Source organism: Anser anser (genome assembly GCF_964211835.1).
Source record: "Anser anser genome assembly, chromosome: 31".
In the NCBI taxonomy this organism is placed as follows: Eukaryota; Metazoa; Chordata; class Aves; order Anseriformes; family Anatidae; genus Anser; species Anser anser.
This window is the reverse complement of record NC_139752.1, coordinates 1,362,535-1,378,721: the sequence shown is the minus strand read 5'-3', so window position 1 is coordinate 1,378,721 and position 16,187 is coordinate 1,362,535. Positions and strand designations below refer to the sequence as shown.

The 16,187-nt window shown below is 47.0% G+C and overlaps 1 protein-coding gene across 5 annotated transcripts; it reads left to right on the top strand.

Moving 5' to 3' along the window:
- Positions 1 to 5: 5 nt before the first annotated feature.
- LOC310888205 (uncharacterized protein) lies at positions 6 to 16,153 on the top strand. Of its 5 annotated transcripts, none has more exons than XM_083814699.1 (5): positions 6 to 2,081; positions 7,829 to 7,911; positions 8,082 to 8,208; positions 9,508 to 9,618; positions 9,743 to 16,153. In XM_083814699.1, exons 2-5 carry the CDS (start codon positions 7,888 to 7,890, stop codon positions 12,091 to 12,093), a joined length of 2,613 nt encoding a protein of 870 aa, XP_083670825.1. In that variant the 5' UTR covers positions 6 to 2,081; positions 7,829 to 7,887; the 3' UTR covers positions 12,094 to 16,153. The 5 variants fall into 5 exon arrangements, with proteins under 5 accessions (XP_083670825.1, XP_083670826.1, XP_083670824.1 ...); XM_083814700.1 differs by having other exon boundaries at positions 7,826 to 7,911; XM_083814698.1 differs by lacking the exon at positions 6 to 2,081 and adding an exon at positions 3,623 to 3,993.
- The last annotated feature ends 34 nt before the right edge of the window (positions 16,154 to 16,187 follow it).

The window sequence follows — 16,187 nt, the reverse complement described above, 5'->3', positions numbered from 1 at the left end:
GAGAAGGCTCCAGGGAGACCTCATTGCAGCCTTCCGGTACGAAAAGTGGGCCTACAAGAAAGCAGGAGAGAGACACTTCATTAGGGAGGGTATTGATAAGACCAGGAAGAATGACTAAACTTAAAGAGGGTAGGTTGAGATTAGATATAAGGAAAAAAATCCTATGAGGGCGGTGAGGCACTGACACGCGTTGCCCAGAGAAGTTGTGGATGCCCCATCCCTGGAGGTGTTCAAGGCCAGGTTGCGTGGGGCTCTGAGCAATCCGATCTAGTGGAAATTGTCCCTGCCCATAGCAGGAGGCTTGGAATTCAATACTCTTTAAGGTCCCTTCCAACCCAAGCTGTTCTATGATTATGATCTCTCCTCAGTGAAGCTGGTTGTGACCGTGTTGGTTTTCTCACGCTCCTCCCTCCCTCGCAGCATCTACTTCCTGGTAATACGGACTGCAAAATGCTGCTGACATAATAAGTAGTCACCAGTTATACCAGCCTCACGCCTCATTCCTTTGAGGCATCCACCACCACCCATGAGCGGGGGTTGCTCTCACCCTGTGGGGTGGAAAGACAGAAGGTACAGAGGAGAAGAGAACAGACCCATCTTTGCAAAGTGGTGCTGTTAAGCTGGCTGGCAATATAGAACAGCTCTATAAAGGGCCTGCATGTTCTCACCCTGCTGGCCCGCAGTGAAGGCATCAGCCAAGAAGGGCTACTGCTGAAGATTCTGAACTTCTGATCATCATTTGCAGAGATTTCTGCTAGCTTCTTCATCTCACATCAGCGTACACTGGTGTTTTCCTCTCAGCAGGCTTAAGCCCATCTTTTTAGACTACTTTCTAGATCCAGTCTTGACAGCAGATATATGCCGAGTGCCGTAGTCCTGTGTGAGTGCACCCACAGAGATGCAGCTTTGTGTTTGGTTGCTGATTGCTCCCAGGAGAAGTGCCATCATTGCAACCAGAAACCTTAAAACAATGCAATTGTTTGCACAGGTAGTGTGGCTGCAGAACCACTCGTGCCCATGCGCCTCAGGAGCATGGTCTCCGGATGTTTTTTGACAAAGGATGAAACAGCCCCCAAGGACAGATTTACAAAGTTGTTCTGAAGTTTAGTTATGACCATGAGACCCCCTCCTCCGCCAGGGAAAGGACAGGAAGAGAGCAATTAGCAGCAGCTCATATACAGCTTGCAGCACAGGGCGGTGCAAACACCCCCAGTCACACCATTAAACCCATCCTGACCCTGGCAATGCCTTCCCTCATTGCCAGGCACAGCAGGGCAGGAGCAGGGCCTTGGCTTGCCTGCAGTCGTATGTTGATGTCCCCTGAGATCTTGCTCTTCTCCAGGGTAGAAGTTATCTCAGAACAGGACCTGGGGTCTTGTGTCACCTAGTGGGTTGTTGCCCCTACTACATCCCAGCAAAGTGCTCAGGCCTTTGCTTGCAGCTCTGGGCAGAGACAAAGCCATCAGTGGCCTGCTTCTAGGAGAGTTAACTCTTTCCGTGCACAGCAGGGAAGGCTGAGCAGGGCAGAGCGCTTAACCCTTTCCTCACATAGTGGCATGCTCTGGGGCAGCCAACCGAGAAGGCCGAGGTCAATCCCTAACCGACCTCTTTGATTTTCTGTGCCGCAGCTTCACAACACATTCTGGTTCGGGGCCAGGAAGCCATGCTGCACATCAGGAGGAGCCATGGCCAAGGCTGAGCTGCAGCCCAGAGCTCCTCCAACAGAGCTGATGAGGGGTCAGGTACCTTGGGCGGGGTGCAAACAGAGTCCCAGGGCATGGAAATGCCCCCCCACAGGAAGAGCCTGAGAGTCTGGGCTCTCCCAGGGTGCTCAGTGGGGGGAAAAGCCTTTGGTGCAGCTCACAGCTCCCCGCCCACCAGCAGCCCTCGGAGGGGCGCCCTGTAAGGCAAGTGAGAGCCTGTCTGGACGCCACCCAGGCAGCGTCTTGGTTGCAGGAGGTGCACCACGGCCATCCTGCAGCTGGGTCCAGCCTCAGGACACTTGCATCCTCCAGCCTACACGACTCAGAGGAGCCTGGCTGCCTGCAACGAGGGTGGGAGCAGCCTATAGTGGACTCGAGGTAGGTCCTCTTCATTGCTTGTGCAGAGAAGAGGCAGGGTTTTTCCTTTTCCACATGATTCCCCCTTTGAGACAGGGACTGGCATGGTGCTTAGCACCACCTGAGCATCTAAAGTTCAGCACCAGACTTGGAAGGTGATGCAAAAGGGGAAAGGAAAAGCAGGATCTGCCCCATCTTGGTGTTCAAGGGTGGGAGATAGCTGTCCCGACCCAAAGCATGCAGCTCATTGCTCGCTGCTCCTCTCCTGGCTGCAGCCAAGAGATTAGCTGGGCCCTGTAAAAGAGGGTGCAAGTCCTCAGCAGGAAGGCTCCGGATCTGCAGTGTTGTTTCCTGAGCTTTGGATTAGACTCTGTTTGTGAGGTTTCTGAGGGGGCGCAGGAAGGGGTTGGAGCTGGGAAAATAAAGAAGCGAGCAGGGACTATCAGCATGCTTTGCTGACCTGTTGAATCTCTAATAATATATCTGGGACTATATTTCTAAGAGGCACACACACACCTGACATTAAATGAATCCTTTGCATGTATGGATTCCTGCATGCTATAAATATTTGCCTGCCTCCTGTTCTCTGTCTCAAGCTAAAACCTCCGGGTAAGGAATTTTCCTCTCCACCCCCTACATGTCTTTAGGGGATCCAGCAGGCAAGATCTTCCTCTAGTGGCTCTTCTGATGTTACCTTTTGTTCTGCCAGCACATGGTTTCCTTGCTTGTTTGTTCTGGGGCTTGTGCTACTCCTTAACTACAGGACTTGGCTTTCTTTTTTCTGCAAATGCTTCCCAAGGCTGCTGTTCAGGATCTGCCTGCAAATGAAGGCCCATTTTACAGGCAGCTGCTGGTCCTCCCTCAGGCATGGTCAGCATTTCCACCAGCTTAGGCACTGGACTCAGTGCTCCTCTTGAATGGGTCAGAGGAAGAAAATACTCTGAAACAAGAACAACCTCACAGCTCGTGGGTTGAGACAGGGACAGGGGAGATCACTTACCGATAAATATCACAGTCAAACGCGACGGGGCAAAGGGCAGCTCTCCGTGGGTTGCAGCCCCCTCTTAGGCCACATCCGCCTGCCCCAGCATGAGCTCCTCAGTGGGCTGCAGTTTAGAGAGCTGATCCACTCTGCCACATCGTGGGCTGCAGCAGGACAGCCTGCTTCACCATTGTAAGGAAAGGTCCTGCAATTCGTGTCAGTGGAGGATTTGAAGGGTTAACATTGAGGCCCGGATCTAGGGGATAAGAAAACAAAGGGGCTTTCAGAGAAAACTGCTGACTATTGCACGGGATGTTGGGCTAGTCTCTGACATCTGGCCCAGAGACTGCCAAATGAGGAGGAAGGGGAAGGTGAAGGACAAGTGAAGGACAAAGCTTGGGAGGAAAATTGCGAGCCTTTAGCATGAGCGACCCCCGAGAGACCACCAGAGACTGATAGCAGGCGCCCCTGTGATGGTTTCGGATTCCGGAAACCAATTATAATAACCCTGCCTCTTCCAGAAGTAGTAATGAATATGTATTAGCCTAGGACCATAAAAAACAGCACCTGACGTAAGGGGTGTGCGTCTTGGTGGAGCAGACTCCCGGCGCACCCAGCGCTGTTTGCTTACATCGTTTAATAAACGAATAATTAAACTTATTCGTTTAATAAATTGTAAACTTTGATTGCAATCCTATTTTGGACTCAGACATTTATAACAATTGTGGGCTCGTCCGGGATGGTCTTGATTCCTGAATTCTGACTTGATCTAGGAGGGGTGCCCCCCCATTTGGTGACTCCTGTTTGTGTCGGGTCGGGACTAACACCATCTTGAACCTGAATAAGGGCAAGCAAAGATTTAGATTTTTTTATGAGCTCCCTTTGCCGGCTGCAGCACTATATTTTGCCCATAATTCTGCGCGCGAAGATCCGAACAAAGATGACGGAGTCGTAAGTATTTAAGGCGTATACCGTTCGGTTGGGTGGGATTTGCTTGCCTGTGTGTGTGTGAGAGTGTGACTGAGACGGAACTTAGTTCCGAAGCGACTGCGGAGGTCTTCTAACCGCGGTTCCAATCTCCTACGAGGGACTTGGCTGGTGAAGGACCGAAGCGATTCCTATAGGATTCGTGGGTGGGTGATAGGTCCTAAACCCCCTGCAAGACACTCTCACTAAGGCAACCAAGGGCTGTAGGAATTGCCACAGTAAAATTCCTAGATGGGTCAGACAAAATCAAAGACCCGGGACCAGAGAAAAGGGAGCAAATTACCAGACATACTGTTAGCATTCACAAAGACACATAATCCACGAAGTGATTATATGAAGGTGCTTTTATTAGGCGCCGGAAGTTAGGGGCATGCCTGCCCAAATCTAACTTCATCCGATTTGTTCACTCAGTTCTCTTTTATCTCCTAAAATATTACATATGCGTTAAGTTTCACAACACATCTATGCATATTCATTTCCTAGCTCCGCCTAGCCCCGCTTCGTATGCTAATTATCTTATCAGTCCTTCTGTGCTTGCGTATTACTCTCTGGTGGTTGTCCGGGTGGTCGTCGGGATGAAGTAAGATGTCTTCATCAGAGTTGAACTTTTTAACCTTTTCTTCTTACGCATGCTCTCTGAGCCCTTGGTCTCAGTCCAAACCGCAAGGTTGGTTTGATTCAGTTCCCGGGGTCCGAGAGGCCCCTGTTATCTAGATGTCTTGCAAATTTTGGCGTTCTTTTAGTCCTCCTCACTCTTCATCATGAATCAGTGCATTTTCTCATGCTATGCTTGCACATACACTTTGTATCTTCCAAGCGCAGCCCCGGAACAGTACATTGCAAATGTAACACATATTAAGCAATATTGTATATTTCATCTTCTATTATCAACAATACCACCAGAAAGTCCATGAGGGATAATGATTAGAAATTGGAACGATAGGGGCCCCAGAAAAGGAAAAAGTATTTTAAAAATGATCCAGTATTAATTTGTTATAAGTGAGACCATACAAATTTCTTGGTCTATCAGAAATATTTTATTAATTAAGTAAGCAGGCAGGCACAAACAAAACAGCGCTGGGCGGCTGGGGAGTCTCCGCTCCACCACAGCACGCAACTTTCCCTTTTCAGTGTCGCCGTTTTATAGCATCCAAGTTTCGGCTTGTCAGGAGTTGTTGAACCTTCTGAAGCTGCGCAGTTCCTTGTTGGGGGTCGTTGTTTTTCTTTCAATGATCATGCGTTGTGCTCGTGTTCAAGGGGGAGGGTAGTGAAGCGGGAAACAGTATTTCACAGAGTCTTTGTTTTACCAAGGATGTTTATCCAACACCCCCTCCCCACTATCTACTTGCTTAGTCTTCCCCCTTAACAAGGTCATAAATTGCAAAACCTTATCTTCTCAGCAGATTCTCTGAATTCCTTTTAAAGACAATGAACAAACACCCGGCTAATTTATCACAGTATGATAGAATGCCCAAAGGAGCCTTTAAGACAACATGTCTTTTGGCCCGTTTTTTGGATCCTTTGAAGGCTGGATTTGCCAGGCCTTAAATATACATGTTAATTCAAAGGAACCTTTTAGCCAGGAGGAAAGTGATTATGCAGGATTATGGATCAGGACTTCACGTCCTTTTCTAGCCTCAATATTTACACTAAAAGCAGACGAGAAGTTTGAAGAAGAAAAAAAAAAAACGGAAAAAGAAAAAGATGATGAATGGGAGTCATTGGATAACCTACCAACTCTATATCTTAACAATCCACCCCCGGTGGTGCATCTTGTAATCCTATTTTGTTCTTAAATGTTTTGAGTGTGACAAGGAGGAAGGTGGGAGCATTATCTAAGTAACAGTTTAGGAAGGGTATATTCCTGCTGGTGTTTGGTCAGTTTCCCAAGTATGCGGGGATGGGGGCTGACTGATTATCAAAGCGGTAGTCACTTCTTTGGTGGTTTGGGCCTGAGCCCTGGGAATTTGGTAAGAAGGGGGAGAGTGAATTTATTTAGGCCTCAATACCTTTTAAACCCCCCTCTTGACGGATACACAGGAGTGATTCCTTGTTTTGTGTAGGCTTACTAACAAAGTGCATGAGAAAAATTAGCATTCGGCTTGAAATTCGGCCTTGTTGAAATGTAAATTTTGTGGAAAAGGTGGTATTGTTTGTCTAGAAGACGGAAGGCTGAGTGCTTCAGGTGTTTTTCCGAAGTCCTGTGGATTTATGATTGGAACGGGGCTCATTAATAATCTGAAATAGTGAAGTTTGTATGTGGAGTTTAATCCCAGAGAACTGGGACATTTCGGAAGAAGATTAGGAAAAGATAGTAAAAACCTGCAATAAAAAGGTTTGCATGGAAATTGAAACAAGGGACAGTAACTAATATAAATAAATAAAAGGGAATGGGAAATCAAGGAAATGGGCAATATCCAAAACAGAGACGTTCTAAAGAAAGCCTCCTGGGGTGCATATTGGCACATTGGAAGGATATTGTTAGAAATGGGGGCACAGAAAGCAAGAGGATTTCCACTAAGTATTGCAATCAATTGTGGCCACTGTATAAACTAAATGGCCACTTTATGGATCAATCGACTATAACAGTGTCTTGCAATTAATGTTGTTTTTGAGGAGAGAAGGAAAATAGGATGAAATGTTGTATACTGGTGTGTTGTTTCAGCATCTTGGAGGGAAAAGGTATGGAATTAAGTTGGCCCCTGACTGAGCCTTTGGTGTTGGCATTAGAAAAATACAGGCTGGAGAAAGATAAAGGAAGTGTTAAAAGGGTTGTTGAAGGTGTAAAAGGCTGTGTGGCATGTAGTATTTAACAGAGCTGTTTGAAGCTGAATTGGCAGGGAAAGAGGATGTAGGAATGCTAATAGTTCTGCCTCAACCCCAGGCTGAGATCTCAAAATCACGGTGTGAGCCCTCTGGGGCGGAGGGACCATGATGGGTCCCGGAGAGAGTTGTCATGGAAACAGAAAAGCAGCTAACTCTTAAAACAACCTGAGTTCATGTGTGAGCTCAGATTGCCAATGGGACTGCTCAGGGAACTTTCAACGATTGCATTCCTCTGACCAATGTCCCCACTGAGACTCTAGTCACCCCGGAAATTATGTAAATACCAAAATCTGGTTAAATTGGGAATTGAGAATCTGTTCCAACAAGGTCCAAAAGAAAACCCTATGGAATTTTTGAATTTTTGGACCAACTTTGAAACTCAATGAAAAAAAAAAATGGACCTGGCTTCAGAAAACAAACAGAGGCAATTGGCTAGCCTCTTTCTAGGGCAATTGGCCCCTGATATCAGAAAGAAATTGTCTTAGGCTGCAGGACAAACGTACAACAGTCAGGAATGACGGGGACCTGCGGCATCTACCCTAGCAGGTCCACTAGTTGAAATAAAGCTAGGAAACGAAGACAGGCTTGAATTTTTTGTTGGTTATGAGAGCTTCTTTCTTTTTATTCGTTTAATAAATTGTAAACTTTGATTGCAATCCTATTTGGGACTCAGTCATTTATAACACCATGGTCCTGGCCGCAGGCTTCAAGGGAAATTCTGTCCTGGTGCCTGGAGCACCTCCTTCCTCTTTCTTCACTGACCTTAGTGTCTGCAGGGTTGTTTTCATCTCGTTTTCTCACTCCTCTGTGACTACTGCTGATGTGCAGCAGTTTTTTCCTTTCTTAAATCTGCGGCCCAGATGGCTTTTACCCCCAAGCAATGGCCTGCAGCTGGACTAGGGCTGGGGAGGGACAGGGACAGGGACTGCTGTATTCCCCTAAACCTACCGTGCCATTTCTCTTGTCCCAGCAGGTTCCAGTTTGACATCTACCTTTCACCTGTGATTGTTGCAGCCTGCAGGAGGGCAGGAAATGGCCATGGCACATCCAGCTGAGGTAGGGGCTTGGAGAAGCAGCCAGGAGACGCCAGGGGGGAAGGGATGTGAATGCAGGGGGAAGATGAGATGCCCTCAGCCAGCATTTGTGTGCTGGGCACAGAGAAGCCACTGGGACTGGAGCTTCTGTCATCAACAGGCTGCTTCTACATGGAGCCTCTTTGCTTGCAGGAACCCGTGACCTTCGTGGAGGTGGCCGTGTATTTCAGCAGGGAGGAGTGGGAGCTGCTGGATCCTGCACAGCGAGCGCTCTACCGGGACGTGATGCTGGAGACGTACGCGTCCGTAACTTCACTGGGTGAGGGCTTTGCTTCCTTTTCTCCTCATTAGGGCAGCCTTGGCGGTGTACAAGAAGCCTCTGTGAGCAGGACATATAATAAACACAATGCAATTATTAACTGCATACAGAATTATAAAATAATAAATAAAAAAAACCTAAAAGCACACACAAAGAGGATAAGCATGAATTTAAGAAGGCATTAGTGTGTTATCCACTATAACATATATATATAATGATCTAATGATACAATAATATAATATATATAATTATGCTGTTTATTAGAATATGTAATAATATAATATAGTAATATATATAACTATATATTATATATAATATATATATAACTATATATATAATATATTTATAGTTATATGACATATATAGATAATGATATAATGATACAATAATATAATATATATAATTATGCTGTTTATTAGAATATGTAATAATATAATATAATAATATATATAACTATATATATTATATATAATATATATATAACTATATATATATTATATTGATAGTTATATGTACATACGTATAAAAGAGCTTTTCTTGGTGGTTGCATGTAAATCTTCCTTCTCAGCATTGCCTTCCTCAGTTTTCCCCTAAAGCTTCTTGAAGTCAACTGCATTGAGCAAGTAGGTAAAAAATAAGGAAAATAAATAAGTCCCTGCAGTAATTTCAGAGACGGAAAAGCCTTGCTGTCTTCAAATGAAGCTAGTCTATGTTGTTGGCTTGAATGATGCTGGGCCATAAATGTGGCTTTACAAGAAGGGAGTGATAACATAGTACACGTGGACACTTAGCAGCTGTGTCAAACCCATGGAAATCATAGGGTCACAGAATGGCCTGTGTTGAAAAGGACCTTAAAGATCATCTAGTTTCAACCCCCCTGCTCTGGGCAGGGTTGCCAACCACTAGAGCAGGCTGCCCAGAGTCGCATCAAGCCTGGCCTTGAATGCCTCCAGGGATGGGGCATCCACAACCTCCCTGGGCAACGTGTTCCAGTGCCTCACCACCCTCTGAGTGAAAACCTTTCTCGTAATTTCCAACCTAAATCTCCCCTGTCTTAGTTTAAAACCATCCCCCCTTGTCCTATCACTAGCAACACATGTAAACAGGCGTTCCCCCCCCCGTTTATACACTGCCTTCAGCTACTGGAAGGCCGCAATGAGGTCTCCCTGGAGCCTTCTCTTCTTCAAGCTAAACAAGCCCAGTTTCCGCCACCTTTATGCATAGGAGAGGTGCTCCAGCCCTCTGATCATCTTAGTGGCCCTCCAAATGCTCTCATCTCCTCTGTTTATGTCATTTAAGGATTACTTCCGTCCCCCAAACCCGTGGTGATCTCTCAGCTTGAAGAAGGGGAAGATCCCTGGATCCCAGATCTGCATGGCGTGGAGGATGTGACAGGAGACCTCAGCGCAGGTGAGGTGGTGGAGGAAAGGAGGAGATTGGGGTTGGCAAAAGCCACGATGAGAGGATCAGAGATCTCTGCCTGGGCCATATTATGGGCACTATGGGCTGGTTCTGGATTTCCTCTGTCATCCAGCAGGTGACAGGATCCCAAAAGCAAAGGAGACTCTTCAGAAAAGTGGCATGGCCCAAAGGCAGTTGAATGGTGACTCTGTGGGAAAAATCAGGAGGGGCGTCCAAAAGGGCCTGGAGCATGGAAAGCATCTCAAGAAGCCACTGAAAACCCACCCAGGAAATCGAGCAAGGAATCCCCTAGGTGGCAGCAAAGGTCAAAAAGAGCCTAAAGAACTGACAAAGAAGCAAGGCTGCCAGAAGAAAATGGAGAACCAATGTGATGAGTGTGGAAGAATCTTTAAAAGTCATTCCCATCTCGTTAAGCACCAGCGCATCCACACAGGAGAGAGACCCTACAAGTGCCCTGAGTGTGGGAAGAGCTTCAGAAGAAACTCTAACCTCACTTACCACCACCGCTCTCACACAGGAGAGAGACCTTACAAGTGCTCACAGTGTGAGAAGAGCTTCAAATGCAGTTCACAGCTCACCTACCACCAGCGCTTTCACACAGGAGAGAGACCCTACAAGTGCTCACAGTGTGAGAAGAGCTTCAGAAGCAGCTCTGAACTCATCTACCATCACCGCTTTCACACAGGAGAGAGACCTTACAAGTGCTCACAGTGTGAGAAGAGCTTCAGAAGAAGAGCAGATCTTACCTACCACCAGCACTTTCACACAGGCGAGAAGCCCTACAAGTGCCCTGAGTGTGGGAAGAGCTTCAGAAGCAGTTCTCAACTCCTTGTACACAAACTGACCCACACAGCAGAGAGACCCTACAAGTGCCCTGATTGTGAGAAGAGCTTCAAAAGCAGTTCTGTACTCGAGTTGCACAAACGGATCCACACAGGAGAGAGACCCTACCAGTGCCCTGAGTGTGGGAAGAGCTTCAGAAGCACTTCTGACTTGATTAAGCACCAGCGCATCCACTCAGGAGAGAGACCCTACAAGTGCCCTGTTTGTGAGAAGAGCTTTCAAAGGAGTTCTGTACTCAATTTGCACAAACGGAATCACACCGAAGAGAGACCCTACAAGTGCCCTGACTGTGAGAAGAGTTTCAAAAGCAGTTCTGTACTCAAGTTGCACAAACGGATCCACACAGAAGAGAGACCCTACAAGTGCCCTGAGTGTGGTAAGAGCTTCAGAAGAAACTCTAACCTCACTAACCACCAGCGCTCTCACACAGGAGAGAGACCTCACAAGTGCTCACAGTGTGAGAAGAGCTTCAAATGCAGTTCAGATTTCGCCTACCACCAGCGCTCTCACACAGGAGAGAGACCCTACAAGTGCTCACAGTGTGAGAAGAGCTTCAGAAGCAGTTCAGATCTCGCCTACCATCACCGCTTTCACACAGGAGAGAGACCCTACAAGTGCTCACAGTGTGAGAAGAGCTACAGAAGAAGAGCAGATCTCATCTACCACCAGCACTTTCACACAGGCGAGAAGCCCTACAAGTGCCCCGAGTGCGGGAAGAGCTTCAGAAGCAGTTCTCATCTCCTTGTGCACAAACTGACCCACACAGCAGGGAGACCCTACAAGTGCCCTGATTGTGAGAAGAGCTTCAAAAGCAGTTCTGTACTCGAGTTGCACAAACGGATCCACACAGGAGAGAGACCCTACAAGTGCCCTGAGTGTGGGAAGAGCTTCAAAAGCACTTCTGACTTGATTAAACACCAGCGCATCCACACAGGAGAGAGACCCTACAAGTGCCCTGATTGTGAGAAGAGCTTCAAAAGCAGTTCTGTACTCAATTTCCACAAACGGATCCACACAGGAGAGAGACCCTACAAGTGTCCTGTTTGTGAGAAGGGCTTCAAAAGGAGTTCTGTACTCAATTCGCACAAACGGATCCACACAGGAGAGAGACCCTACAAGTGCCCTGATTGTGACAAGAGCTACAAAAGGAGTTCTGTACTCAATTCGCACAAACGGATCCACACAGGAGAGAGACCCTACAAGTGCCCTGAGTGTGAGAAGAGCTTCAAAAGTAGTTCTGTACTCAATTTCCACAAACGGATCCACACAGGAGAGAGACCCTACAAGTGCCCTGATTGTGAGAAGAGCTTCAAAAGGAGTTCTGTACTCAAGTTGCACAAACTGATCCACACAGGAGAGAGACCCTACAAGTGCCCTGATTGTGAGAAGAGCTTCAAAAGGAGTTCTGTACTCAAGTTGCACAAACGGATCCACACAGGAGAGAGACCCTACAAGTGCCCTGATTGTGACAAGAGCTTCAAAAGCGGGTCCGAGGTTATTATCCACCAGCGCATCCACACAGGAGAGAGACCCTACAAGTGCCCTGACTGTGCAAAGGGCTTCAAAAGCAGTTCTGAACTTATATCCCACAAGCGCGTCCACAAAGGAGACAAGCCGTAGTAGTGCCCTGAGTGTGGGTCGAGCTTCTGCCAGAGCTCGAACCTGGTCCCCCAATTCTAGATCCACACAGAAGAGAGCCTTACAGATACCTTGAGCAGAGGAAGAGCCCTGTGGCAAACTCATCTTCAAACCCTCCTGCAGATCAAACTCCCTCCCCCGAAACTTGGCTGAGAGCAGAGAGAGAGAAACCCTGTCCCTAGTGTGGGCATCCAACGATGGCTGTTGGGCAGATCCAATCCCCTCTTCCCATCCTTATTCTGTTTATCACTGCGTAAAATATTCTCTGGGATTCCTCACTTTCATGTCACCTTTTTTCTAAACTGCAGTGTACTGAGGAGCTTATGTTGGTAAGTGATCTCCCTGCCCCTGTCTCAACCCATGAGCTGTGAGCTTTTTCTTGTTCCAGAGTATTTTCTTCCCCTAAGCCATTTAAGAAGAGCACTGAATGAGCCCAGTGCCTAAGCTGGTGGAAATGATGACCATGCCTGAGGGAGGACCAGCAGCTGGCTGTAAAATGGGCCTTCATTTGCAGGCAGATCCTGAACAAAAGCTATTTTATAGAACAAAGAAAGTCAAGTGCTCTAGTTAAGGAGGTAGCACAACCCCCCCGGAACAAGCAAGCAAGGAAACCACGTGCTGGCAGAACAAAAGGTAACATCAGAAGAGCCACTAGAGGAAGATCTTGCCTGCTGGATCCCCTAAAGACTTGTAGGGGGTAGAGATGAAAATTCCTTACCCGGAGGTTTTAGCTTGAGAGAGAGAACAGGAGGCAGGCGAATTTTTATAGCATGCAGGAATCCATACATGCAGAGGTATGGACTCTGGTCATTTGATGTCAGGTGGGGAGAGGAGGAAGGTCATAGAAATATAGTCCCAGATATATTATTACAGAGATGTTATAGAACATGCCTTGAAACAGCTGCTTCCCTCCTTGTACCTGATTTGGCCTGGACAAACTTGTTGTTCTGGGCAAGAGGTGGAACCAGGACCGGGATCCTGCCTGGGGTAAAGCTTTCCTGGTTCTGAAAGAGTTTGCTCCTGTCATCTGTCCTCCTGGTCCTGCTGGCAGTGGGCAGAAGAGCTTCCTTTAGGACTGGGACAGCCTCACAAAGTATCAGAAAATGTCTAAAAGCAGACAGCAAAGAGAAAAGGGGAGGGGAACATAAATAAAAACTAAATAGAAACAATGCAGCGTGATGAGAATGAATTTGTCCCCTCCATTAAAAAGAAAATAAAATACAGAGAAACAATGCCATGGAGAGTGAGTGGTGGCTTGGAGGAATCAAGTGCTGCTGCAAAAATTGTCTTGTGCCCTGCACACCAGGCATCTGACCTGTCTTTCCTCTAAAAAAAAATAGTCTAGTCCAAGGCTCATGAAACAACACTGCAGATCCAGAGCCTTCGTGCTGAGGACTTGCACCCTCTTTTACAGGGCCCAGCTAATCTCTTGGCTGCAGCCAGGAGAGGAGCAGCGAGCCATGAGCTGCATGCTTTGGGTCGGGACAGCTATCTCCCACCCTTGAACAGCAAGATGGGGCAGATCCTGCTTTTCCTTCCCCCTTTTGCATCACCTTCCAAGTCTGGTGCTGAACTTTAGATGCTCAGGTGGTGCTAAGCACCATGCCAGTCCCTGCCTCAAAGGGGGGATCTTTGGATCTTCATCTGGATCTTTGGATATCTGTTCATTGTCTAGGTTACTATAAATCACCTCCATCACAGCTAATTGCCTCAGGTACTGCATACCTCTCTCCATGGTGGTCCACTTGCCTGGCTGACATACAACATCTTACTTGAAGGGATACTTTTCCTTCACGCCTGACAGGGGTTGCCTTCAGAGGCTCTTTCTGTCTGTTTTTCCTCCTGTTTTTGTGATGGCCCTGCTTTAGAGCAGCCTGCCCCTTCCACTTCTCCCTCCCAGAGCCTTTTAGGAGAAGCTTCTTCCCTTACTAAATGAACTGACTTCCTCTTCCATTGTTTCATCTTGACTATAGGGGTGACTAATACCATCCATTGGTCTTTTGGTTTTGCTACTCTGTTATCTGGCCATCAGATTCAGAGACTTCCTCCTCCCCCTGAAGGTGCTGAATAGTGTTTGCTATTGTTAGGTAGGCGCAGACCAGATCCCAGCACAGTGCAGCAAGCTGTAACTCTCTGGCGTTGCTGAGGTCAGGGAATACTTTTTTTAAAACATTCTTTCATTTTGGGGGGATTCCACACTTGTTCACTGGTGAAGCTCAAATAGATAGCCATGACACAAGTTGTGGATGTCCCATCCCTGGAAGTGTTTAAGGCTAGGTTGGATGGGGCTTTGAGTAACCTTGTCTAGTGGCAGGTGTCCATGCCAATGGCAGAGGGTTTGGAATTAGATGATCTTTAAGGTCCTTTCCAACCCAAACCATTCTATGATTCTATGACAGGTACCTGCCCATATTCTCCTTGCCACCCACCACCACACTGCCTTGGGGCAGATTCCTGGGTGGTATTCTTAAATAATTGTTTAACTTTAGGAAAAAACAGAAACATATTCTGGAGACTTAGAAATAGGAACATGTTGGTTACGCAAGGACAGTCAAAATATTCAAAAGCTATTGTGATTAGCCCATAGGATAAGGAGGAAGAGGTACCATACCTTATATTCTCCACAAATTGATTCCAGAGGTAAAAAAAAGAGTGCAGTTGTTAATATTCTCCAAAAGGTGGTTCCTGAAGTACAGAGCTGATAGTAATGCAGGGCCTGGATACTGGATCAGGCTCAAGACCAGTGCTTTAAAGCACAGTGAACTGAATAAATAAATAAACCACCACCACCATAACAACAACAACAACAAAACACAGCCTTTAACAGGCTCTCAGATTTAATAAGTAGCAAAAGAGAGAAAGTGGCACAGTTCATATAAGACAGGATAAACACAGAACAATATTAACAGCAAACTGGTCAATATCATGAACAACAGCTCCTGGTTAAATATGATAATTGTAAATTCCCTCTAAAGTGCTCTGGTCAAATCTATTGTTATCTTAATCCTTTGAGTCACATGTTGGTCACCAAAAAGGGCTGTGGTGACAACTCTCTCAACTCTTCCTCCTCAAAGGGAGGGCAGGGAGAAAGTATGATGGGAAAGAAAAGCGCTCACAGGTTGAGGATAAGTTAATTAAAGGGAAAAGAAAAAGGAAAACAACAACAACAACAAACAAGCAAAGGCCACACAGGAGAAAAGAGAGAGAGAAAACAATTATTCTCTACTTCCCATCAAGGAGAGATGCTCAGCCATGTCTTTGGAAGCAGAGCCTCAATATGCATAGCAGTATTGTGGAAGTATCACGTTTTCACAAGATGTTTTCATAACGAGAGTTCCCCCTCTTCCGCCCCCTTTTCCAGATTTTATTGCTGAGTATGACATCATATGGTATGGAATATCCCTTCGGTCAGTTTAGGTCAGCTGCCCTGGTGATGTCCCCTCCCCACCTCTTGCCCACCCCCAGCCTTCTGGCTTTGGGGGGCTGGAGGGAATCTTGATGCTGTGCCAGTATTGCTCAGCAATAAATAAAGCATTGGTGTGACACTTCTAGCTACAAGTGCAGAGCACAGCAGTGTATGGGCAGCTGCAGGGAAAGTTAGCTCCAACACTGCCAGACCCAGTACAAATGCATGCACGATGCATGGGGGTTGACTTGCTGGAAAACAGCTCTGGAACTCAGCGGGTTCCTCTGATGGAATGTCCTGGGTTGATCTGCTGGAAAGCAGCTCTGGGATGGACCTGGGAGCCCTGGTGGGCAACGGGTTAACTATGAGCCCACAATGTGTCCTTGTGGCCAAGAAGGCCAATGGTATCCTGGGGTGCATTAGGAAGAGTTAGGCTTGCTGTTGCCAGCAGATCCAGAGAAGTTATCCTGCCCGTCAACTCAGCCCTGGTGAGGCTACCTCTGGAATACTGGGTCCAGTTCTGGGCTCCCCAGTACAAGAGAGACCTGGAGCTCCTGCAGAGAGTTCAGTGGAGGGCTACTAAGATGAGAGCACTAGAGCATCTGTCATATGAGGAGAGGCTGAGAGAACTGGGCCTGTTTAGCCTGGGGAAGAGGATATCAATATCCTA

Coding starts and splice junctions, on each gene's coding strand:
- LOC310888205 (XM_083814699.1), top strand. CDS start 7,888: ATGGCCATGGCACATCCAGCTGAG. Junction 7,912..8,081: donor CCATGGCACATCCAGCTGAG/GTAGGGGCTTGG, acceptor CTTTGCTTGCAG/GAACCCGTGACCTTCGTGGA. Junction 9,619..9,742: donor GACAGGAGACCTCAGCGCAG/GTGAGGTGGTGG, acceptor TCTGTCATCCAG/CAGGTGACAGGATCCCAAAA.